Source organism: Strigops habroptila, chromosome 1 (genome assembly GCF_004027225.2).
Source record: "Strigops habroptila isolate Jane chromosome 1, bStrHab1.2.pri, whole genome shotgun sequence".
In the NCBI taxonomy this organism is placed as follows: Eukaryota; Metazoa; Chordata; class Aves; order Psittaciformes; family Psittacidae; genus Strigops; species Strigops habroptila.
Genome location: NC_044277.2, coordinates 101433922 through 101461048, shown reverse-complemented (window position 1 = coordinate 101461048; position 27127 = coordinate 101433922). Strand labels below are relative to the sequence as shown.

Here is a 27127-nt window from a genome sequence, read left to right as displayed (position 1 = left end):
GTGTAAAAAGATGCAACAGCATAAATAATAAATGGCTTGTAACTACACATTCATATATTTCTTTCAGCACATTAATACACTTGTCCTTCTCCACAGCTCTGTACAAGTGAATCATGTTATGTGGTACAAATGATGAGACACTGCAGGGAAATATTAGAACACACAAAAGGACCAACCTTGACACACTCATAAACTGCCAATGTTATCTTTTTTTAAAGTGAGGTGTTTTGGATGAACGTGCAGAACGCCATCTACCATGTGAGAGCACAGAAACACTCATTTCAGAATAACCGTGGTTTTATACACAGTCAAATTCAGGGTCAGTGCTTCATAGACATACAAGAGCACAAAGGACCTATTTTATATATTTATTTGTGCCTGGCAATGGTCCAGTCCTCTGTTTACAGCATAAACAAAAAAAAAAAAGCGGTTAGGTCACATCTTAACAAATGATGACTATGATGGTGTGTCTCATTCGTCCCACTTTCTTTCTGTTCAATGGGACCATTGACAAATAAAATGTATAGAATCAGGGGTCTTGCACTGATTTCCTTCTTATAACACGTCAGGCAACAAGATTTATAGCATCTTGTTTCAGGACACACCAGTCAAGCTCTTGCTCTCCCTGTCTCCCACTCTGCTTCATTGTGCTGACTTTTAGTGCATGCTGGGAAGATCTGAGTAGTCATCCCATATGGTCTTAAGGTGGGAGGAAGCACAGAAAGAAAAGGTAGAGGGCAATAAGATCTTCAGAAGCCAGTCCCCCATTTCCTTTGAAAACACACAGACACTCTGCGTGATAACAAACTTTGACATATAACTCAGAAAGCAGAGAAAAAGATAGAAATAACATATGGTCATGTTGCCCAGCATCCCATCTCTGACAATGACCAAAATCAGATGCTTCGGAGAATGATTTAGCCCACCGACAAAATCAGCCTGTTCCAAATTGCCATGATCTTATTACTAGGGCATCCTAAGCAACCTTAACAATTGCAGTAAGAGAATGAATTCTTTGGGTTATGGGTCTTGCCTTCATTGCCCAGTATACAGCACTGTAGCTACAGTATTGCAACTCATACTTTTAAACGATCCAACTTGCACTTAATTGGGTATTTTTGAGAGGCATCAGCAGTCGGGCTTTGAGACCCTAGGCTAGTAGGTTGTGTACTCGTTTGGGCATGTCTGCCCAACCCAGGTGCAAAATCCAAGACTCGTAACAGATTTAAACACTGCAGAGTTGTGAGCTCTCAGATTCAGATTGCTCTGAATCTGCATTTTATGAGGTCCCTAAATTGCCATTATAGCCAAGGAGGATCTAAATTTTGATTCAACTGTCCAAAAGTGCATGTGCAGCACCATCTGAGACATTCTAGCATATCTGAGATAGCCACAGGAGGCTGGCAGATAAACACAGGATGTAGAAAAGACCCACCCCTACTGAAGAGGTGGAGCAGCTGGAGGCCAGGCATTTTGTCCTCAAGCATCTCACATGTTCTGGGACACCGGCAGCTAAGCAACCAAATAGAACCTCAGATGTCCATTGATTACAAGGGCTGATCAGGTCTCCCTCAAAAATTTGTATGCATGGGCACATAATCTTGAAGACATAATCAGAATTCCAGCTAGCAGTACAATATCAGTGCACACTGCTCCTCTAAATGCCCACAAGTGCCTCACTCAAACTCAACAAGGAGCAATAGCAAATTTTAAGTACTTGGTCTTCTAGTATGTATCTCCTCTCAGCTACTGGGTAATAGACTGAGCAAAAACCTTTCACAGAAAGGAAAAAGCCCACCATTAGGATGTCACTAGGGAGACTCTTTCAATATTATTACTTATGCTTCACCCTATGTAACAGATTTTTATTCTGTATAATATAATAGATTTTAATTTATCTGCTAGCCAGCAGGACAGTCAGCAACCACCAGAGAAAATGCCTAGAAATTAAGTGGAAGAAATCATGATCACTCTCATCAACTTCAAGAAGTGAGACAGTAGTTCTCAAGAGCATCATTCTGTAACAGATAGTGAGGTAGGGTCCACACACACTAGAAAGAAGCTGAAATGATTAGGCATGATAATGGATTATTGCAATATTATTAGCGCCGCAATAACCAAGGGAAAAGAACCTGATGACACCCTGATTTGTGATTTGCAAAGTGGTTTTGAACTGCTACCATATGAGACTGCAGCCCCAGCAGAACAGATGGATGAAAGGACATTATCTCTGTGGCATTAATTTGTGCCTGTGTCTGGATGCAGTGACCCTTGCTATCTACATAATTTTGGATACCCCCTGGTATGTCTTCAGGTCTCTTCCCTAGCTTGACTCACTACCTTTTCATATTTTTATTACCAGGGCCAATATTTCTGATTCTGTACCACAGGGTACCTCAGGTCTTACATAGGTACAGGCTGGATATTTGAGAGGTCCATAATAGCAGAGGGATTCATCTCACCTAATTTAATCCATCTAACATTAGGGTGTCTAGGCTAAGCCAGGTATCTAGGCTCTCTAACAGTCTCCAAGGAAATAGCCATTTTCAGAGAATGATGATTCATTTAATTTGGAGACAAATACTTTCTTCAAAGTCACAACTCTTATGATATTCTACTTAGTAGGATGTAATTCAGCTCAAGAGATGGTTACATACCTTTGTATTTTAGACAGAGCTCTGCCAACATATCACATATCTGAGATGGATACTCGTGCTGTGGATATATTTTAGGCATAAATTGAAGAGGACAAATCATGCAGCGCAGCACAGTTTCAAAGCAGAAACAAAAATGCCTACATTAAGCTATCTTTACAAGATTAATGATATTAACTACTGTTCATAGAGATGGTTTGATGGGCAAGAATTCCACTGAAGGCAGAGAAACACTTCCATTTCACTGAGCCTTCCAGCTAGCAGTATGGATTGTGTTGGGGAACTCTACTGTACACACACACTCATACCCACATACAGTAGTTTCTGAAAACAGTAGTCAGCATGACCATAGTCACTCGTTGTGCACTGTACAACAGAAAAAATATTTTAAGATCATTCAGGTCACGGCTTAAAATTTTGTGTAATAAAAATGCTCTGCTCACATTATAGGGACACACTGTAAAATACCGAAAAATATGCATTAGGCTTATAATTAGTTTTGTTAGTTTTTTTCTAAACATGTCTATTGTTGGGGGACATGCTCTTCGGTAAAGGCTGTTTCCTTGTTCAAAGTCAGTTTCATTGAAGAGCTCTTCAGTGCTTAAACATTGCTTAACTTTAAACCCACACCTAGATTTCACTGACTTCAAGAACTCAGCAGGAGTTTGAATGACTTGGTAAATAGAGGTAATTTGTTGAACTAGGACTTAAATGCTGCTTTGGTTGAAATGCATACATATTTGTTCAAATATTATGTTCTCCCTTAGATTTTATTGGTCTTGTATAAAGCTTACAGAATCTTGTTATTCTGAAACATGAGTTTTGAGCCACCTGCAAACTGACTGCATCCATTTTATTGGTAAGAACTTTCACAGTAAGAATAAACCTTGGAAAACAGTTTAAAGCCTCAAAACCAATGTTTTTCTGTTCTTACCAAGTGTTTAGATAAGGAGAGCTCAATCTATTACTGGTTACATCTGCATTGGTTACAGTGGATTTTTACAAAAACCAAGGATCAGTCCCCAAGAATTCCATGCAAAACTGAATGAAAAAGAATTCAATGCAAAACTGAATGAAAAAAATGAAGACTGAAATAAGCACCAACATTAAAATAGATTTATTTCAGCATAGATGTAAAATACATGTAACTGTCATTAAGTAAAATAGAATAGCTGATATTGTGATAGATATTTTAATAACAGGTGCAGCAAAAAATTAATCCTGGTAAGTGTGGCACTTCCAATCTACTTGACAGCACAGCTGGGTTTCTTTTCCTATGATGTGTTAATTTGTTTTGTATTTGGTAAACTGCACATCTTACTGCAATGAATATTAAAGAAAGAGTTTTGGGAAAACATGTAACACTAATTAAACATTTTGTCATTCATATGTTCTCACACTCAATAGCAAAGAGAAGATAACTTCTTATCACTAAGTAAGTGCTGCTTCTTTTATGGACTTATCAAATCTTATTAACCTTTCAAAGAATTTCTGACCACCCAGTCAGAGTAGCCATTCACAGTGTTGCTAAGTGGCAGTGATCCTAAGGAGATGTCAAACTCCGCAGACTGATGCCTGGAAAAGATACTATGTTTCAGCACTTCTTCCCTTTCCCAATCTAATAAAATCATCAGAATCATCATTTATTTATGCAATACTGCATACAACAAGCACCTGATCATCACAACTTTGCCTTTGGGGGCTATTTAATGAATAAATAATTATTTTTGCAGAGATTTTTTTCTGCAGTTATTGCAGTCTGAATACTAAGAATTACTTCAGTGAGGACCACGTTGTCTTCATTTTCAATTCCTGTAAAGTTATTAAATACAAAACCTATTAGTTTATCTCTAAAATATTTTCCCCTTCATGCAAATAGCCCTTCCTAGACAGAAATGATGAATGAATAACTATTTCGTTCAGGGAGTTTGTCAAGTGCTATGGAATTCTTCTGGATCAAAGGACCGATGTAAGTAGGATATAAGTCATCCCTAACAGGACTGTAAGTTACTACCTTTGAAATATGTAGCACATATTTCTCCACCTGGTTTCTAGACTTGTTTGGCTCACTGCCAGAGCATTGTTGACTTCTTTTGCTTGGCCACTGGAGGGCTCTCCTAATTCTCCACTACTGCAAAACAAACATTTGATTGAGTTTAAAAACATTACAAAAGAAAACCTGTTTGTAGTTAGCTAAATACAAACCAGCAACAACCAAAACAGGAGAGTTCACTAGTTCATATAAAGATCTGCATGTGGACGAAATTCATTTTACTGTCCCCTCTTCTGTAACAGCAAAAATGTCACTACAGTAAGAATTTCACTGAACAGTTTTCCTTTTACACACAAGAATATCAACTGCACAAGAGATTATGGGTTTGAGACAGACAGCAAAGTCTGTCCTTATCACCCATTCTGCCCCATACCACATCATTTCACTCTGAAATCACTGCACAACTCAATTCATTTTTCCACTGAGCATGCATTCAGACCTCTGTCATCTGATTTTCAATTTGTGTTCCCACCTCAAGACCAATTTCCATGGCTGGTTCAATTTGCTTTTGAGGGAAACACTGATGGGTCAATCATCTCATCCTTTTCATATTCATGCTGCTTCTTCAGAAAGAGGAGATCATGTAAGGTTTTCCATTCTCCTGTGGGAAGAGGCATGCTATGTCTACACTGTTGTGTGTACTCGCAGCCTACTGCCAACTGAGAATTACTGAAACTTGGTTTTTTTTGGTTTTTTTATTTTTTTTTTTTTTTGTTTGGTTTGTTTTGGTTTGGTTTTTATCAAAAGGATTGATTTAGTTAAAGCTAAATTGTCTGGCGGAAACAGAATAGCTTGTTATATTTTTTCTTAGGACAGTATTTCCAGTGCCAAAATAAGAGACAAGTAGCTTTGACCATCCCAGAATAATCATGTGAAATGAACTTTCCATTGTGATGAGGGAAAACCAGCTGTAGAGCACTGTTTCATTCAGTTTTGCCCCATACCTTTGTCACTCACAGCTCAACTAAATTCTTAGGTATATCCTGAATCAAAATCTCTTTTCTCTTTTCCCTGATGCCACTAAAGTTAACTTTATTTACGTGCAGAAAGTACAGCAAGCCTCACGGGAAGATGTCCACCTCCAGAAGGACACCCAGCTTGGTGATTACTCACCTCTCTGAGGAGTGGGAGATGAATCTGCTCTAATGAGGCAGATGACAAACTATAACCTCTCAGCTGAGCTTCATACTGTTCACCCAAATACACCATATGTGGGTTGAGTAAAAAAGACCAAAATCATAAAGAGTGGAGTCTGCTGCAGGCCCTGAGAGTTCAAAAAAGGATCAAACACCCTTCAGTCACCTCCTACAATTTTGTCACTAGCAGCTGGGGAAGGATGTGGATTTTAACATTATCCTGGTATTGCTCCTCTGAGTTATTTTGAATGCATTTAAATGTGAGATATAAGCCAGCCAGCCTATGACACATGGCAAAAAATACTTTCTTTTCCTTCACTTAGACATAATTTTGATTAAACCATCCTGGCTATGATCATTTTATCCCAGATACTTTGAGTTATTCTAACACAGATAGAAAAAACTACCTATGATACTGGACAAATGGATTTTCTTGGCCTCTGTGACTCTGCTTCTGTCTTGGAACATAAGATTAGCTAGACTTAGGTGGGAACATTCCAGGGGTCATTTAAATTACACTTTAATTATTTAGTCTGAATTGCATGGGATTTTTAGTTTGCCAGGTGACAGAAAATGTAGGCAGGAGAAGAACATGGGTGTAAAGTCTGGAGTGGGAGTTCATATAATTTCCTAGACTTTTTTGAAATCTTCAAATTCCTGAGTGAAATAAACAGTTAGGATCCTTAAATTTTAGATGTTGATTAGCTTATCCTAAAGGCCTTTATGATATCATTGGTGTATTACAGTTAATGGTAATATTTCTGAGCTTGGAGCTGCTGTAGGTCATCCGCAAATGCCAACTGGAAGCCCTGGGTGAGAACATTCTGACCATGTGGATGCGCAGCAGTCTCTGCCTGCGAGCTAACCACCTGTGCTCCCCTTAACAGCCAGTGGACGAACCAGGCACACCTCACTATAAAGTGAACATTTAAATCAGATGAATGCATAAATGCTACAACACTAGTAGTTGCCCATAAGAAGAGACTGAGGCATCTGACTTAATTGCGGTTGCCTACATTGTGTATATCTATCGTTAGGTGAGCTGAATTCTTTTTTCACTTCTGATTATAAGCAAAGATTGTTTGATCATTCTTCCAACACAGTCCTGTGACTTTAACATTAAAATTACAGTCTCCACTGAAAATGTTAGCTGAATGTTTCTCCACACCAAGAAAGCCATGGTTTAATTTGAAATAATTTATTATAGAGATGAAAGAACAGTCCATTTTACCCTCTTCAGATAAAAACTAATAACCTCCTTATAAGAAAATTCTGAGAATAAGAAACAATTCGTAGTTTTTAGTAGAAAATACCACTCCCCTTCAGAAGAACTGTACTAGTTTTTATGGTTTGTGTTCCCTAAAAGTCTTTGCTTTTGGCAAAATCTGTAGAAAATATAAACCAGGAGTTCACAAAAGAATTGTCTGATGGGCATGGCTCAGGCCAGTTCTCCTCTGAGTTGCAGATGACGTGAATGAGATGGTTTTCTCAGTTTAATAGTCTATAGAGTAGCTGTCAGTGGCAGAGAAATCTCTAGGCTCCCTTAAAAGTCAAGAGGGATCTAGTCACTGCAGTCAGTGGACTCTATGGGATGATTTCTGTCACTATAAAGAAGACAATTTATCTGACTTAAACTGAGTCAGATAAATTGTCTTCTAAAAGACTCTCTTACCATTAGGTATAAAGGCAACCTGGGCTGACTTGCTCACTGGGACATGTCTGTACTATGAATGTCTAAACCAAGGGACAAGAATCCCATCTGTAGGGAAAATAGAAGAAAAAAATCAGGCCTAGAAAATCTTTCTTGTAAAAATACCCTCACTCAAAACTTCCACTGGGGCTTTGTTTTTGCTTTCATTTTTGTACAATTTTCCATTATGATCTTTATTATGGCTACATAGGAATCCTGTTCCTAATCACAGTGTGTTTATTTAATGGTTGGTTTTCACCAACCAATAGCACCAACTAAGAGAAAAGTGAACAATGAATTAGAAATAACTTCCATAGTTTTACTTACACATAATTCAAACAGCATGAGTTTGGCTTTTTATTCTCTAAAACTAGCTACTATTAAATTTGGGGTCTCCTGATGGATAGGCCCTGACAAATCAGACAACAAAGCCGGTGTTGCTCCAAGAGATCAAGTGCAATTTTTCATTTCACTGGTATATGTACCTGTGTCCTTCTCCCCAAAATAACTACAAGGGTTTTTGAAGTAGGAAATACTCATGCAGATAATTATCTATAATGCAGAAGAATTAGTGTTCTTCATAGGAATTTCCAGAGACCAAACTAAAATAATTTAACCCAGCTCACAACTGTTCATGTCAAAGTCTGCGCACAGGCAGAATGAAAAGGTGTCTTAAATGCACCTTTAATGTGTTCAGTACCTGCAGCACTGAGTTAGAGCAGGATCTACACTTTCATGTGAGACTGACCTTTCTGTGATTTGCTTTAAGCCTAAGATTAGTTGAATTTGGAAATGAAGCTCCCTCATGCTACAACCCAGCCTAGTAAAACACACCGTGTGACAACTGAAGCAATAGCTGTCTTCTTGAAACGCAGGCTAAATCTGAGGCAGTTGGACCTATACTATATGCTTCTGCACTAGCAGTTAAATAGCCGTAACAACACTTAATAACTTCACAAATTCATGGTCTATGATCAAGCATGAAGAAGACTGTAATAAGCTAACCAGCTGAACAACTGCACCAAAAAACCCCATTTTTCCCCATTTTCTGGACCCAGTAGGAGTCAAACTGCTCAGGACTAAGACGTTGACATGGCTGAAGAAAATGCCAGATTCATACACAGCACTCAAAAAATACCCAGCTACTGCAAAGTGCTGAATTTGGGGATTTTCTGCTGAATAGATTCCATTTACATAGAAAACAGGTTTTTATTTTTCATAGTTTACACTTCTACTGTAACTACAGCCCATCAGCTCAGGACTGATTTAATTTTTAGAGCATTGTTTAAGAGCAGAAAATCTCATTGAAGCCCATGCTTTCCAGAATAAACACAAAGGGAAGGAAGGAGAAACACAAGCAACGATAAACTCTTACTGTTTAAAGGATAAAAAACTCGTCCTTTCTGAGCACGTTGAGACCTGCAAGTGTTTATCCCAAGAGACATGCTGATCTGATTTAGCTTCTAGATACTATCACAATAGGAAAATGAATAATAACAATAACAATCTGATTTCTAACCACAACATAGACTTTGATTTTTCATTTCTGAGAATAGAAGTGCCCCAGAAAATGAGAACTCATTGATTTCCTAAAAGCTTTCATTAATGGGCTAAAACAGCAAAAATAAAGGAAAAACTGTTATTCTAGAAAACAGTTGGGAATCTATGTGTACGGAGTATACTCAGATTTGCAGAGAGTAAGGCAAAAAAAATTGAGGTTTCCAAGACAGAGCCTTCCATTTATGTCCAGCAGAGGAATACAAATGCCTCCATGGATCAATTAATTTTATCCTATGATTTGCTCATAATAGCAATTATCCCTCTGGAGGTGCCTGCTTTGGTACACTGACTGTACCACTGGTCTGTAAAGCCTAGTGACTAGTTCAGAGGTAGAAAGACACTTGGGTGAACTGTTCCTCTCCAGGAAGGTCACGCGTTTTGAGCAAGAGCCCAACAGGCCAGGAACAGATACTGCATCTTCCCTGTCCTTTTTCAGTTACATACTGGCCATTCTCTTGCCTTCAGGCTTCACGTATCCTCCTCTCCCAGCTGCAGCAACATAACCAGCCCTCCTCGTGTTTATAATGTGACTCAAATTGTCCTTTTCACTGTTGATAAAAGAGGGATTTTGTAAAGTTTTCAAAGAAGCCTATCTGCACTGCAACACCCATTTCAGTTCTCAGAAGCCAGAAGTATGAATAGCCCCTACCCTTGTGACCCCAAGAGGAAACAAATGTTTCTGAACTGCATAAACTACACTACAGTGTGCTGATGGTAAAAAAATGGTATCTTTTCAGCATTAGATTCTTTCATTATGAATCACTGGAAATGATCTTCAGTGGCACACAAATTGTGAAAGCAGGACGGAAGCCCATAACAGTGGAAAAGAAAAGTTGCAGACCAAGAAGCAAGCTATTGGACAAGAGGAAATGGCCTTAAGCTGTGCCAGAAGAGGTTTAGATTGGATATTAGGAAAAATTCTTCACCGAAAAGGTTGTCAAGCACTGGAACAGGCTGCCCAGGGAAGTGGTGGAGTCACCATCCCCTGAAGCATTTAAAAGACTTGTAGATGTGGCACTTCGGGACATGGTTTAGTGGTGGACTTGGAAGTGTTAGCTTAAAGGTTGGACTTGGTGATATTAAGGGTCTTTTCCAACCTAAATGATTCTATGATGATTCTTAGAAATACATTTGCCTCTTTCTCTAATTGAACCCTGTAGTTCTTCCGAACAGCATCCACCCTGGATAATTACTATTCAGTTTATGAGAGAAACACAAAAAAATGCAGGCCAAAGGCTATAAAAAGACAAATGTTTATGATACTTTTATAGCACCGAAATCAATGTAAGCAGAGAAAAGGCCTGATTGTACAAACAACTGGAGTAGAATTAATCTCACCTAATTTCAGGCATCGACAGTGGAGGGCGAGTTCTAGCCTAATTGTTTTAAAGTGTGCAAATGTTTGAATTAACTCAGAGAAGCCTCTCCCTTCATTTTCTGATTAGTTACAGCTTAAAGAAATTTATTTGAAGGAGGCTTGTTTCATTTATGGATTTAATTTTTTTTTTTTTTTTTAAATACATGGATTTTCCAAACACGTCAAAAATTTTACCTTTTCGAAAGAAAATATTTACATTTATGTAAATCCAGTTGTGGTTTTTTCCCTCTGCCAGCAATTTTTTAAAATTAAACACATCCTAAAGTCAAAATTTGTATGATTTGGAGTTAAAATGAATACTGCAGGAAAACATTCACCCTGTTCTAAATGGTACTGGGAGTCAGCAAATTTCTCCTCTGGAATGGGTCCTAGAACAGAACGGGTAAGCTCCAGAGGGAGTTCCACCACCAACCAATGCGTGATGATTGCTTTGAAATGAATAGCCCATCAAATTATTATTGATCCCCCTGAGAGTTATTTGGTCTTCACTCTGTAGATTTTATACTCTCACTGGACTCAGCTGTCAACAGATGAATCAACTACTGAAAAATATATGTGGTCAATCATGATAAGATTAGCATAGATGAGGAAATTTCCATCTCTTCTGAGACCTAACAAAGCACCATCAGCTAGAACGAAAAGCAAACTGTCTTTGCCTAAATCAGCTCCAGTGTGTAAGAAAGGAGGAGAGGGAAGAAATGCCTTCTTAAAAATGGGCTGTTATAACAAGTACTTATCTGACTGTACCCTAAGTAAAACATCCTGCTGTTTTTCCTCTAGGCTGATATTCTTTTTTTTTTTTTTTTTTTAATAAAAGATAGACATTTTTTTTTATATTTTCTGAAGGTTTTAATACACGTGAAAGTAGTTTCCAAAATGTTTCCAAAATCTTCTCAAATGAAAATCTTCCTAAAGGTAAAATTTGTTTTATTATAGAATCATAGAACAGTTAGGGTTGGAAAGGACCTTGGGATCATCTAGTTCCAACCCCCCTGACATGGGCAGGGACACCTCGCACTAGACCATGTCGCCCAAGACTTTGTCCAACCTGGTCTTGAACACCGCCAGGGATGGAGCATTCACAACTTCCTTGGGCAACCCAATCCAGTGCCTCACCACCATCACTGTAAAGAACTTCTTCCTTATATCTAATCTAAACTTCCCCTGTTTAAGTTGGAACTCATTCCCCTTTGTCCTACCACTACAGTCCCTGATGAAGAGTCCCTCCCCAGCACCCTTATAGGTCCCCTTCAGATAATGGAAGGCTGCTATGAGGTCTCCATGCAGCCTTCTCTTCTCCAGGCTGAATAGCCCCAACTTTCTCAGCCTGTCTTCATACGGGAGGTGCTCCAGCCCTTTTATCATCCTCGTGGCCCTCCTCTGGACTTTCTCCAACAGCTCCATGTCCTTCTTATGTTGAGGACACCAGAACTGTACACAGTACGCCAAGTCTCACAAGAGCAGGGTAGAGGGGCAGGATCATCTCCTTCGACCTGCTGGTCACACTTCTTTTGATGCAGCCCAGGATATGGTTGGCTTTCTGGGCTGCAAGCGCACACTGCCGGCTCATGTTAAGCTTCTCATCAAACAACACCCCCAAGTCCTTCTCCGCAGGGCTGCTCTGAATCTCTTCTCCGCCCAACCTGTAGCTGTGCCTGGGATTGCCCCAACCCAGGTGTAGGACCTTGCACTTGGCTTGGTCAAACTTCATACGGTTGGCATTGGCCCACCTCACAAGCGTGTCCAGGTCCCTCTGGATGGCATCCCTTCCCTCCAGCCTATCAACTGAACCACACAGCTTGGTGTCGTCGGCAAACTTGCTGAGGGCACACTCTACCCCACTATCCATGTTGCCGACAAAGACGTTGAACAAGACGGGTCCCAACACTGATCCCTGATGGACACCACTCATTACTGATCTCCAACTGGACACTGAGCCGTTGACCGCACACACGTTATTCTCACTGAAACATCTTACAGCAATCAGAAGTATTAAGATTTTAAGTGGATTATTTTTCTTTTAAGTTTGCTTTTGCCTATGGGAAGTTTTATATTACCATTGCCTTAAAAATTTGTGTTGGAAATTCTTAAACAGATGTGAAGAGCAAACGCTCTGAATGTAGTTATATTTAGTGTTTGGGAAACTCTTAGTATAGTAGGGGAACTGAAAGAAAAGGCACTCATCCTAGGTACATACTTATACTAATAGCTTTATACTGCTTTTCTCCTATTGTTCTTTTTAATCTAGGTCATATTTAGAAATTAATTTATTTATAAGATCATGTTTAAGTGCTTCTCCAAGAGTGACTGTTGTTCAACACTGCCATGCTGACAATTACAGAAAATACTGCTTTTCTAGATGTACCAAAAGATTTTGGATTCAAACTATGACCTTGATGTAGCATCCATTAAACACAAATATAAGTTTTAAAAGAACTTTTTTTTAAAATCCTGGTTGCAATATCTCATGGCAATTGCTTCTCCATTAAGTCTTAAACCAATGAGCTTGTGCAGAAATGGCAGCAGGAGAAGAAAACCTCAGCATATCCATCCCAGCCCTTATCTTAAGAGCAAAGCCCAGCTCTAGATACTGCTGTACCGCAACTCCATCACCCCCATCTTTCTAACAGTTCAGCAGGGTCAATAAGATGAATAAGGACTGGTGGTGACCTCTAGACACCTGCAACAAAGGATATGTACAGGAACATCTGTGGGTACAAAGAGGAGGATGGAGTGATATAGGATGTCCTATATCTCAGGAGTCTGTAAGGAGCAGGAGCAAAGAGGAGACAGAGTAAAGGAAGAGCCTGGAGAAGAAGGGAAAGATACATAGTCCGTCCATCCATCCTCCAGCTTCTCAGCCCCTTCCTATGCAGTGAAATTTCTAAATTAGCACTAACTTTTTACTTGCTCTGGTGTCTATCAAGAATCAGCTAAGCCAAATCTTTTCATTTGCAAGGAGCAGCAAATTTTTTTCACCACAGGCAATCACAATCTCATAATCACACAATCTAGAGTAATACAGCAGCTGCAGAGTTGTGAGGGACACAGTCTCCTATCTACAAGCAGACACAACTACTTATGATTTCAAAAAATAAAGTGGAAAGCACTGGGAAGAAGGAATTAACACTGACTTGAAAATACCCATCATGACAATACAACCCGGAAAAGAAAAACATTGCTTCCCCACAGTCTTTGGTAGCATTTAGCTAATAGGGCCACATCTCCTCCAACCCCAGGTAACTTAGCTGGGCAAAGGGTAGTAATTACAATGCAGAACTGCTATTTGCAATGTGTAATCCAATCATCAGCCAAAGGTCAAATAAAAAATAACAACCGAAAACAAGAAATGGGTTAAAATTTGCCTTGAAAATAATAAAGAAAGGATAGGAGAAAAAACCAAACATAAGAAGAGGCCATATGTGTTTGGCCACATATGTCTCTGAGGTATATCCCACAGTTGAGCCCCTCTTAGGCTTTGTGCCATAACAACCTGCAAGAGCTCTCTGGGGTCCTTGAGGATGGGAGTGACTTGACAGCTTTCTTTAACTCAAGTCACTCAGCTTGTGTTTTGTTTTTCTCCTGTCAGGGTTTTTTCACCTGTTCAAAGTGTTTCCACTGTTCAAAAGACAATTTTGTAGATCAGGTGAAGGCTAGACATGATGAGGTAAAACTTCTGTAGTTGTTGGCTTACCCACATCATCATTATCTTCCATGCTAGTCTTGTCTACATTGACGGTCACTTAATTAAGCTAATATATTTACGCAATAAACACTCCAACAACCAAGGCAATTCAGAGCATCCATCAGTATCATTTACATATCAATCATGAGCTGTATACATGGAACAGATACAGAGGACAGGCATTTTTGTTATGTTGATCACCTTACCCTTGCTATATACAAATGCAAACCTTTTAAATACCATCAGGTCTTTTGCGGGCTAGTATGGCATAAATGTGTTTCTCCAGCATAAAAGATGCCACTCACTGCCAGTGTCACACTAACATGCATATACCCTGTTTTCTCTACATCAAAATATGCAAGTGCCACATTTCATAAGGGAAAAGAGGAGTTATTGGAGCCAGACAGGAATTTCAAACCTACTTCTAGCTAATGCTATGATCTCCCTTTGCCCACCCTTGTGTTTCCAATAGGCACTGAATAATTATTCATTGTGAGCACCTCAGCATTCCCTCCCCCAAAATCATTATTTCTATTCCCTGGAACTTCACACCAGCCACTGAAATCCAAGATTAATCCCTTATTTTGCCCTGGAGTTCTAACTGTGAGTTTCACCTTTGGGCCTCCAAGATTTCTGATGATTAAATGGAAATCTCAACACATAAGAACTTCAGCTAAAAGCAAGAGCAGTTACATCAATCAGTTAGAAAGTCTTCATGTTTCATGTAGGCTTGCAAGGCTACCGTGGAATATTCAAAACTTTTGAAATGCAAAAATGTCAGCTGCTTCCTTTTAATTGCCATGTTTTTAGCAACAACCAAGTACTGCAGGCAGGCTGCAGACTGAGAATGTTTCAAGTTCTAATATTCTTCCAGTAATTGGCTTTCAATTCTTGGCAAATCATTTAACTTTACACCATATATACAACATAGATAAAAAAATCTACTCCTCAATATCCATGGATTCTGTAAGAATGTTTTTGCTATTTTTTTTTTTTTTAATTTTAAACTACGGAAAGCTAACCAGGACAAAATATTCTTATTTGTTGTAACACTGGAAACAAGAAGCAACTGAAAATGGTGGACTTAAGGTAAAATAAGCCATAACAATCAGGCCCCTTGCGACGAGATGAAAAGTTAAAAAGTGCTTTGAAATCTGCAATGCAGATCAAAAATCAAGTATTCTTTGCCTGTTTCATTCATGTACTAAGGGACTGAAGAAAAACAAAGTAATAGATACTGTGTAATGCTACATATATTTTTCCTCAAATAATGTGTTTTCTCAAATAAAACAGACACATTTATTTCATTTTCTTGTGGATGTTGGTGAAATCCTTATGATTATAATACAAAAATAGAAGGCATAATCATTTCTACTGTGCAGGTTTCCACTCCTGCCCCTGAGCTCTGTCTCCCTGTTGAAAATGGTCACATAATGATATCCTCCAGGTTAGGGAAATAGTAGTCAAAAGTTTAATAACATATATAGCTATATTAATTTTCATTGTCATCTTATAAAAAAATCATTGTTTTTTTTAAAAGTACATACACTGGGTGAATTTCTGTATCACTTATCTCAGAGATTTCCATCCTAACTAGCATAACAAGCTATTTTATCGCAACCCAGAAAACTATATTTTTTTTGCTAGTAAGAGTTTTACATTCGAGCCTGAGAAGGCTTCATAAGAAACCAAGCAAAAAAACAGTAATCAATCAAAACAACATGAGACAACACCAGCCTGGGCTGAGTGAACCGGGCAATCTCTCCCAACCAGAAATGACAAGAGCTTTATGTGGTAACTGTGGCATTTAAAAAAGCATTTCCCCCTCAAACTCAAGACTTTTAAAACCTCTAGGAGAAACAGGAAGGGGGAGGGGAATTGGTGAGCATCCTGCATAAATCATTGTGTTTATTTATCCATGAAGAAAATGGAGATTTGTGCCAAGTTTTAAATTAACTCAGACAAGAGAAAAGGATTTATTTTTCTGGAGAGATGACAGTAAAAAATACCCATCATATGCCAAAGTCCTAGAACTCAAAGGTTTCAAAGTTCACCCACTGGCTACTGGAAGAAAGACAATTTCAGCATAATGACACTTTTCATTCTTAATCAGACATTTATATATATTTACACATATATATGTATATATATTTATACACATGTTTATTTAAAAATAAAAACCATAACAAATTTCTCAGATAAAAAGCCACTCATCTGAGCCAGAAATCTTGGTTTTAGCTCACTAATACAAATTTCAAAGACCTGATGCCCACTGAAGTGTGGCTACACAATGAGGATTCATCTAAAGTTTTCATACCCACTTTCACAGCGATGAACTCACAAGCAATGTCCTCAAGCTGATTAATAATGAAATTGCAACTGTATCTCCCTTCTGATATTAACTCTTTCCCCTTTATTTAAGGCAGAAAGTAATTGTCATCTATATGCTGCTAAATTACCTCAGGGATACTTTCAAAGAAAGAGAAGGTTCTTAGGAGTATGATTAATTTCCTGTAACTCTGGTACTGCAAAGTAGACATCTGCAGCTGAATGGGCCTTGGGCAGCCTCTATACCCTTAAAAAAAAGTAGGCTTGTTTAAAGATACCAGAACAGCCCTATTGGTTCTGAATAAAGCTCTACCTACCACATCATCCTTTCTATGATAGTAGCCATAAGTGGGTGCCTAGGGAAGAACACAAGAACTGAAGACACATAAGCACTCTCTCAGCCTCCCGTATTTATGTTAAGTTGCCCAAAGAAGCGGTAAATGCTCCACCCCTGGTAGTGTTCAAGGCCAGGTTGGACAGAGCCTTGGGCAACATGGTCTAGTGTGAGATGTCCCTGCCCATGGCAGGGGGGTTGGAACTAGATGATCTTAAGGTCCTTTCCAACCCTAACTATTCTGTGATTTCCTGAACCAAACCAGGTTTCTCTGGTATGGTAAACCTCTGCTCATTAAATAGTGTTAGCAGTCAAGAGATCAGCTTCTAAATGCTTAGCCTTATGTATCAGAGACATCTGCACAAGATGGAGTTTCAAAACGATGAAGACAAAGCCTTGCAATGGTACAGTTCCTTATAGTATTCTTCACAGGGTTTTAGGGAGGTCAAACAAATCCACAGATAGGCTAGCCGGCTTTTTACTGCAGTGCTGTTTAGAATAATGAAATCCAGTTCCTGTAGCACATTAATGGAGTTGAGATAACACATAGCATTTAGAATCATAGAATGGTTTGGGCTGGAAGGGACCTTAAAGACCATCTAGTTCCAACCCCCTGCCCCAGACAGGGACACCTTCCACTAGACCAGGTTGCTCCAAGCCCCATCCAGCCTGGCCTTGAACACTGTCAGGGGTGGGGCAGCCACAGCTTCTATGGGCAATCTGTGCCAGCTCCTCACCACCCTCACAATTACATCTTTAGGAATCTGTTTCTCATTTGTCTTTTTCTCTTAGCTATGCATATGTGCACTTGAGATATTTGCATCCATAAACAATCTTTTTGTCTATCATGATTATGCATATGAGTAACATTGCTCAGTGGAGTGTATCGCTGTAGTGAATGAGTCTTCTCATACAAGTAAAGATATACACAAGGTGAAGTGGTTGAACAGTTCAGTTCCTAGTGGTTTACATAAACTGTGTTAACATTTTCCATTATCTTTTTCTTATATAGCCAACTTCCACACTTTGACAGTTTAATGAGTAAGATGAATGCCTGGAGTTCTTACTTTGTAATGGAATAAGAAAGTTGAACAATACAGAGCTGGAGCTTTACAGGTCAGCTTTGCATGTGACTAGCTTTAGTGCTTAACTATTTTTTCATACATGGGACTACACAGTAAGATGTCCCCACCTGAGGGCTGGAGGCCAAGGCAAATCAATTCCATGCATAACAGAGTTTATTCAGAAAAGTTTGATCAAGTGATGCAGTTGAGAGCTAAACAAGGACAGATGAGCTGCCAGCTACAACTTTAAAATAGGTGATTTATGCAAGCTGAACCTCTGATTCATCAACTGTGTTCACACTCTAGTCCACAAAAGGCCATGACAGCATCTGTAAGAACGAACTTTTCTCTTCCTCAGACCATCCACTGAGTTCTGAAACAGCTTTGAGCACATCTTGCAACATATTAATAGCAGATGGTAGCAGGTCACCCTCTTTTTTTGCTTTCACTAGATGCCAGTGAAGTAAGGAAGTGCTGGCAGGTATAAATTTGTACACAGGGGCCTAAGACACAGAGTTTACAATTACGCATTCACAAAGAAACAGATGGAGCCCAGTCTCACCTTGGTCTGTCTATATGCTGAATCTCGCTCTGAGTGTGGCTCAGGGACACTCCTCCAAAAGAAGCATGGAAACATACACTTTGTCAGATGCAGGGAGACAAAGACAAGACAACTATTTGTCAACAAGAGCACATCTAGAGGCTCATTCCTAAACTGGAGAGATAACTCAGTCTTGGAGTCATAAGGTCACGAGCATTTTACTGAAATCAGAAACAACAACAAAAATGTTTCCCATATCTCCCATTTCCTAGTAATAATTATCCTCCTGTATTACATATTTTAGACATCCTCTTAAACCACCCATCCTTCCAAATAGTGCAGTTTGTAGCATAGCTATTGCTATTTGGGTTTACTCACTAGATTGACCACAGCATTTTTTCACTGTTTGAAGGACTCATCAACACACAAACCCAGAAAGAAATGTTGATTTAAAGGACAGGAGGTGTTTTCATTTAAGACCAGATTCGCTGACGTGATTCCATGTGAACAGAAAAGGCACTCCATCTGTTTAGTAGAACTTGACAAAATGAGAGGTTCTACAGAGTATATTTTTATCTGCCAAGTATATAAAAAAATTATATCTAATTTAGAAACTGCATTCAGCAAATGGGATTTATTGTACCAACTGTATAAATTCAAAGATTTAAGTACATTTGATGATAACTCAAAGATTTAAGTATATTTGATAAAGTGTGGCATTGTAACAGTAATTATCAAGAGTCTGCTGAGAACATATCGTGCAGAAGTGACAGATCCAGGATTGAGGTGTGCCACTCTCCTGAAATATGAAACGAAACTCAATGGCATGTTCCCAGTACATGTTTTTGTTTATGAGTTATGACTGTATTATCTGCATTCCTCTAAAATTCACTTTTCCCATTCCTTACTCTTCACAGTATCCCAGGCTGGCAGCATGGAACCACCATGGCAATGCCATCAGGTTGATTACTTTAAATGCTTCTAGTACCTAACGGGAGCATGGGATCTCACTCAGACCTACATACCAAACACCTCAGTGACTTCAGACAAAGATGCTGCAGATTTTCAGTCAGTTCAGAGCTGATGCCATTGAGACACTGTTATAAGATGTTCAGAGGGTTGTTTCCTTCCCATATAACGTAAAGTCCAAGGAAAGCAATTATTGATATCAGGGGAGTTAATATTTCATCCTAAATCGCTAGCACAGCTTCTGGTGTAATTGGTCCCTCTCCCAAGCCAAGAGTACTTCATTTTGTAGTTTCCTAAGGTTCTATAAAAGCAACTATTCATGGGATCAAGGCACTGGAGCAACTTCTTACTGTTACATGTTTCACATGCAGAATAACAGCACAAGGCCACACTAGCAGCAACAGCTACTTGTGTGAAAAAAATGAAACCATCACCCCCAAACTCTGTGTGGCTGTCATCACTATAATACCTAGGCACTTTAAAGCCTCATTTACACAGCTTAGAAGTTTTTTGCTGTAAATTTTGGAAGAATTTGTCAGCCTCTGGACACGTAGGGTAAATGTGGGAACCTTCAGATATGTTTCTATATCCCATCTACAAACTATTTACTGGGAAAAACAAACAAACATACAAATGTACAAAATCCAAAAGCATCATAAGTATTTTCTTTGTACAGCAAATGTACAAAGTAGATGTGTTGCTTAAGTACATGGTTTAGTGGCAGACTCGGTAGGGTTAGGTTAATGGTTGGACTCGATGATCTTAGGGGTCTTTTCCAACCTAAATGATTCTATGATTCTAAATAATACTCTCTAGTGGACCATAGAACTTGTTGATCTGTCTACATAGTTTATCAATACGTGAGATATGATTTTCCATATCCTCAGCTTGGAAAACCAGAAATGCAGTGTAAGAAATGCAACTTTTTAAATTATAAGGACAAGTGACAGTAATACAAATTGTGCAACAACATACAACACAGCCAGCTTTATTTTGGGAAGCACAAGCAAGCAATGCTAGACTGCCTGGTATGTCATTTGAGGCAGTGGGAAAGTAAACCAACATCATCACCTCTATTTAAAGTGTTGTTGCAACATCTGAAAATAGGAAACACTAGGAAGATTGCTTGTGTCTAGCTCAAGCTTTGATCATGCAAACAGTAATGGTCAAGGTTAACTTTATGCCCGTGAGCTGTAACTGGGTTGTGTGGATATGATGAAAGCACATTCCTAAATGCCCCACATGCAGTGGCAGGATCAGCGTACATAGCTTCAGCCAGCAGGCTGGAGCCAAAAGAGTGCAAAGCATACGTTAAAATGAATAGCTCGTCCAAGTATCATTATAAATGGAAGTGTTCAATGATGTGACCTGCTGGGAAAATCAGAAGGGAAACAGTGAAAATTGCTGCCATGCCATTACTGTGGAGGAATAGTTAGAGATGTAATGAGGCCAAAACTTATGTTTCCAAGAAACAGAATAGTGCAATGTACAGAAATAAATAACCCCCAGAGTAATGAGTGCCTCACCTTTGCAGTGCAAGTTATCAAATATGCTTGTCTGTCATGAAGCTTTCATCTACTAAAAGAATGATTGATTGAAATTGACTACTGAAAATTAACAAGTCAGCCAAGCAAAATCTACAGCCTGTGTGCACTGAGCAGTATGGGCAGCAAGGCAAAACACTCATGACTTTTTTTTTTGTGCTGAAGTGTCTGTGATCATATCACCTTGTCAGAGAAGAATTCATGTATTCTTTTGAGCTACAAATGTGGACTTAACTCCCATCTTGCAGACTACATGCTGTATGGTGTTAAATTTGCAGATATCTATGAACCTCCTCTGTGGAAATGCCTGTATAAGGATGTCTAGATTGAGTTCAACATCTAGTTCAACTCAACTGGTTCATCTAGTGCAGCCATTAGAGATCTAAGGAAGGATTCAGATGGCCACACGTAGGCACCTAATGCCACTAGTGTCATGAGATATCCCTCTAGCCAGCATCAGCTATTCTAGAAGGCACAAGTCTCTTGTAGATTCTGTGTCATATCTGTCAGCCCTGCAGGTCTTGGTTACTCTAAAGCATCTTAAAGGGTACTGGGCACTGATGTAAGGGCAACTAAATCCCATTTCACTGACAGTAATGGGAGCTCAGATTTAAATGTAATTTAAATATTCATGCATTAAGCAGAAATGACCCACTCAAGCCTGTATTAACAGCAAATCAAGACAGTGGTATTATGACCAGCACACAAAGCTGTACTGACACATCTGCAAGCCCAAGATGGTCATACATCTCTGATTTGCAGAGATCCATGATCAGTAGAAATCTCAATGAGATATAAAGAGTGAGCCAAGGAAAAATCTAACCAGACAGTCAAGTTAACTTCTGTTTACCAAGTTTTGAACTGAACAACTTAACACTGAATATCTTGTCCACAGACAGACAGGCCATACGCACGATCCCTTCTGATAGGGATAGAGATTGCCTTGAGAAAAAGCCTGTGTTGCTTCTGGGTTAGAAACGAACACAGTAAAAATAATCTGGAATAAAAAGAAAGTCTTCGGGTCACAGATGAGGGAACCCTTTCCAGCAAAGTAGCACAGAAAAGTCCTCCAAAAACAAACATAGAAAGTTCACATTTTTTTTTAATAAAGCTCCTGGAGGACAGGAATAATTTAAAAGAGAAATTGTTCAGAGAGTCTGCAAGGTCCATTATCTCACAATTTTTCCAAAACCTTGTTCAGAGACACTTGCACTTTGTTCACAAAGGCAGATCTGTATGGGGACAACATCAAAAAAAAAAATTATGGAAATAAAAGCATTATAATAAATGGTCAACTTGAAGGTAGCAGAAACACTGCATAAACATAGCATCAAGCCTTCAAATTCTTATCAAAATGACAGGAATAATTTTCTGAAAAATGAACTTGTCAGTTTTTAACATTTGAAAGGAAGCTTTACAATCTTTTACTTCTTTTTTCACGCATGAATATTTCAAATTAAAGATAACTGGAATCTATAAAATAGTGATAAAATTATGTATTTGGTTCTCCAAAGACATTTTTCACATTTTTATTTCACCAAGAAATCCACATTTTAGGATGCTAGTTTTCCCCAAATTATGTGGGTTTTGTCACCACTATACAGAAACAGAATCACACCCATATACTCCCCTGAAGACACACACACATACATATCCACTTTGTACAAATTTACTTTTCATAGGTGGATACAGAACCAGATCTATAATATTGGAGCAGTGTTCCAAGGTCTGAAATAACTCTGACGTATGTGGTTTTGGTTTGGGGTTTTTTTGTTTCTTTTCATGGAGGGAGCACTTTTGCATCTTAATCTCATTATTTAGGCTCTAATGACATAGACCATGCAGAGGACACACAGCTATCAGCTACAATCTTTCAACACACACTTAAAAAGTAACCTGCAAAGACATGAGTACTTAGGTTTTCTCTCCCTCTCTTAAGTTGCTTTTACTGTTGTCTAGCATATTTGTGATCAGTTTCCTCTGAAAAGTGATAATAACTTATCCCACCACAGCTGAGCATAGGGCTGTCTGTAGTTGGTTTGCATGAGGCCTCAAGGCAAGATGTCTTTGGAAGCTCCACACTGATAGCCGTATTAAGAAGTTATCTGAAGTGTGACAGTGACCAGAGGAAGTTTGATTCACGTTTCATAATGGCATGAGATTTCATAAATCCTTCTCCTGAACAAACCTTGCTTTGGCCAGTTGTGACTGACCAATAAACCCCTACAGTGGAACAAAGCTCAGAGGAGATGGGCAGGGGTGATGTGCCCGTGAAGCTCAGAGAATAATGCAGGGTGTAACTGACAGCAGCTGTTGCAAAATTGATTTTATTTCAATACAAAGGGGATGGATAGAGGCCTTTGTTTTACATAAACATCTATTAACAGTTGAGTGGATCAACTGGTGGTGTAAATATTTCTCCCTGAGTTCTTTAAAAGAGTGTGAGTGTCTCTCTGAGTTAGCCAGACAGCACAGGGCCAGTGTATACATGGCTCAGCCCAACAGATTGTATAAAAATGAAAAAACTAACAAAAGAATTGTGAAGAATGAAGCTAGCTTCAACCTACATATTCTTCCCCAGCGACGGGGGATGCACAGTGTCATGATGGTGACAGCTGGGACAGCTGACCCCAACCGATTCAAGGGATATCCCACACCATATGACGTCATGCTCAGCATATAAAGCTGGAGAAGAAGTGGGGGATGTTCACAGTGATGGCACCCTGCCTTCCCAGAGATAACTGAACACCCACCTGCTGATGGAAAGTGGTGAATGTTTTCCTTATTTTGCTTTGCTTCTGTGTGTGGCTTTTGCTTTACCTATTGAAATGTCTTTATCTCAACCCACAAGTGTTCTTACTTGTACCCTTATGATTCTCTTTCCCATCTTACCGAGGGAGAATGAGTGAATGGCTGTGTGGTGTTGAGCTGCTGAGCAGGGTTCTACCATGACAAAAAGGTTCAACAAAGAATAAGGAAAGAAGACCACTTTTCATGCCTTCCCAGTTATGTGCTATTGTGAGTGCTGGAGAAGCCTCTCGTATAAGACATTGTCCCAGCGACAGGAAATTATGGCAATCTCCAAGTGATGTCAGGTTAGTTGGAGACTTGACAAGCATCTTTGAGGAGCTGTATGTTGGAATCCATTCCTGGATACATTCCTCCCACGTTCACCAACATGTTCTTTAAATCAGAGCTTCCTCGGAGACTTGAGTAAACAACATCAGAGTAGTATAAGCCAGAATTTGTCCAGGTGGAATTCTGTACCACACAGAATCAAGTTTACACCATTTCTGTGAGACAACAGTCTTACACCGTAGTACAAAGTGACCAGAATGAGGGCAAGGAATCAACCCGCACCTCAAGAGGATCCAGTTGTCAGAGGAAACAAATCATTTTCCTTTCAGTGCATCCCAGGATTTCATGGAACAAAATGCATGACATCTGATCTACTGCCTCTCCTTTATGGAGTTTTCTGAATAGCCTTAAACACCATAAATGCAAATTATAACCTTCAAAGTGACGGAAAGGTAAGAGAGAGAATGTAATTCTTATACTGATATAATCAGCACAGTGGCTCTGGCCATCCATCTTCGGGGGTGGGGAGAGGGAAGTATAGAGTTGACAAAATTCCTGTTTTCAGATGAATCATCTTTTGATGAGGTCTTAAAAATTGTGTGACCTAACATGTCAATGGACCAAACACTGCGATCAAAAGGTTTCCATGGAGATCAAAACTGAGTAGGATCAGATGTAATCCAGGACTTACTGTCACTAATGCAAACTTATAAAATGGGGAGGTCAAAGGATGTGAAGAGAAGCCTGACAAAATCCATGGAATACCAGTGTGAACTGTGGACCCACTTCCTCTAAGGTCCTATGAATATACAAGCTGTAACTCAGTGCATGTATCACACATATATAGAACTAAAGTAATCCTGGATATTACTGTAATTCTAGGCAAACCATATCAGGAGATTAAAACATAAGAAATATCTTCAGCTGAGTCACTGTAGAAAAATCCTGCCATTTCAACCAATTCTTTTTATATATGAAAGCAAAGTAATAATTAAATAAAATTCTTCTTCAGGTCCACAAATACAAGCACACAACCCTATTAAGTTCATAAGCTGCACTCAAGCAATCATGAAGGCATCATCCAAGGATTTTTCAATTTTTTTTCAATTTTTCAAGGAAACAATGCCCAAAGGAGAGACTGAGTTATATTGCCTTCCAGCTCTGAAAAAGTATTGCTTGGTTTATATCACTTCAGACTGAATTTATAATGTCATTCACCCAGCAATTCAGTGAAATCACACACACATGAAATTCTCAAAAGCATTTTATGCCATCTGTTTAGGATACTTAATGAGAACATATTTGGGGGGTGAAGTTAGTAATTATAGGGGGAGGAAATTAACATATTGGACTAATTAACAGCATCTTCTGGAAAAGAGACAGGGAAGATAACCAATTATAAAACTTGAATGTTTACTGTTCTCCCATCTAGAAATAAAGATTGTTCGATATGGCTCTCCTTGGAGAGAGAAAAATACACAAAAAGGCTTGTGGGTCAAGATAAGAACAGGGAGAGACCACTCACCAATGGACAAAACAATCTCGACTTGAGGAAATTAGTTTAATTTATTGCCAATCAAATCAAAGTAGCATAATGAGCACCCCAGTTTCTACAGGGAATTCTACACAAGGACTGGATTTTACTAGCACATGCACTTGTCTGCCTACCCAGCCTCAATCACCCATGCTGCACACAGAGAAATGCAAACAGCCTTTGGCAATGAGTCTGGACCAGCCTGGATAAAGATCCTTTAACTGTACTAACCTTCCAACTATCACATCAGTCAGAATATAGTCAGTTTAATAGATTAAAATATGAAAAATGGCAGTCATTAATAGTTCACCTGAAGTTCTTTCCAGGTGGGCAAAATTCAAAGTGTTCTTTCCATGTAGTACCACCATACATTGTTGCCAATGAAAACCCAAGACTGAAGGCATTATGTTTATCTCAGCAGGAAAAGATGTTCCTAGAGCAAGGGCACTTTGAAAACAGATCCTACAGTAACAAGAAGCCAACGAGAAATGGAGAAATAAATACCTGTGACATTGGTGCGGGCTGACAAAGCTTCACAGTACTTTTCCAGCAGAACAGACAAGGGCAGGTTCACAGAAGATTCACAGTGGAGAACTATCTGGGTGAACAGACAGAAAACAAAACAAACAGTAAAGCACCAGCATAGAATAGATTTTTCTCCCTCATAAGTACAATAATCCCCAGCACTTTCATTGCAGTTTGCATTCAAAATTGGTTCAGGAACAGACATCCCCTCACAACAGAGAAAATTTAGAGTTACACTTGCTTAGCTCCATGACATCAGGTGGCATTCCTCTGACTAAATGTAGGCATCTACAAATGAATCACCTATTCTGTACCTCTTCGTGCAGGAGCTAGTCAATAGCATTAACAGAGCTCAACAGCATTAACATTATCTCACCTAAAAGTAGATGTCTAAAACAGAGAAAATGAATCATATCCCACTAAAGGTCCTTACACATTCAAGAGATGGCAATTGGCAAAGGGCAATTCAGAAGGCTTGAGGAAAGTGCTTCCACTGACTGTAAAGAAAAAATAGGCAGCCCTGCAAGGTGATCCTTGGCTCTTCTTAGCCAGTAAAAAAGACACAAATTTATGACTCTCAGAGCTCAGAGTGCTGAACTCTCCACTGAATGCAAATGCTAGTGAGAAAGAGAGCATTAATGTCAACATGGGCACTTCAAGAAAAGCTGCAGGATCAGAACAGGATAATAGTATATCCCAAGTAAATTTTAGGAAATGTGTATTTAGTGTTGAATCCAAAGAACATGTTATCATTTTCACACTAAAAAATTAAATTACTCAAGTGCCCATTGCAGACAGTGGAGAGAAGCTCACAGAACTGTACATCTCAATGTACACCTGAGTCGGGATACTGCTTGGAGCAACAGAAGCTTTTGAAAAGCCCTTTAAGAAAGGCAGAACTAAATGTGGTGATAAAATTCAGAAGTGACACATCAATGACAGAAACTTCAATTTTCAAACTATGAAACAAAATTTTCTTGAGTATTTCAGAGGGGGTATAAAGCTGTGGTAACACACAAAAAAAAAGTCTTTGCTTTTCTATTTATGCAGAATG

General features: G+C 39.0%; 1 protein-coding gene across 1 annotated transcript in view; it reads right to left on the bottom strand.

The window, feature by feature from the left end:
• Positions 1 to 27127, bottom strand: part of CRHR2 (corticotropin releasing hormone receptor 2) — a 156419-nt gene that overhangs the window by 115522 nt on the left and 13770 nt on the right. The window contains exon 2 of the mRNA XM_030490839.1: positions 26053 to 26146. Within this exon, the coding sequence (XP_030346699.1) occupies positions 26053 to 26146 (94 nt within the window). The remainder of the gene's footprint in view (positions 1 to 26052; positions 26147 to 27127) is intronic.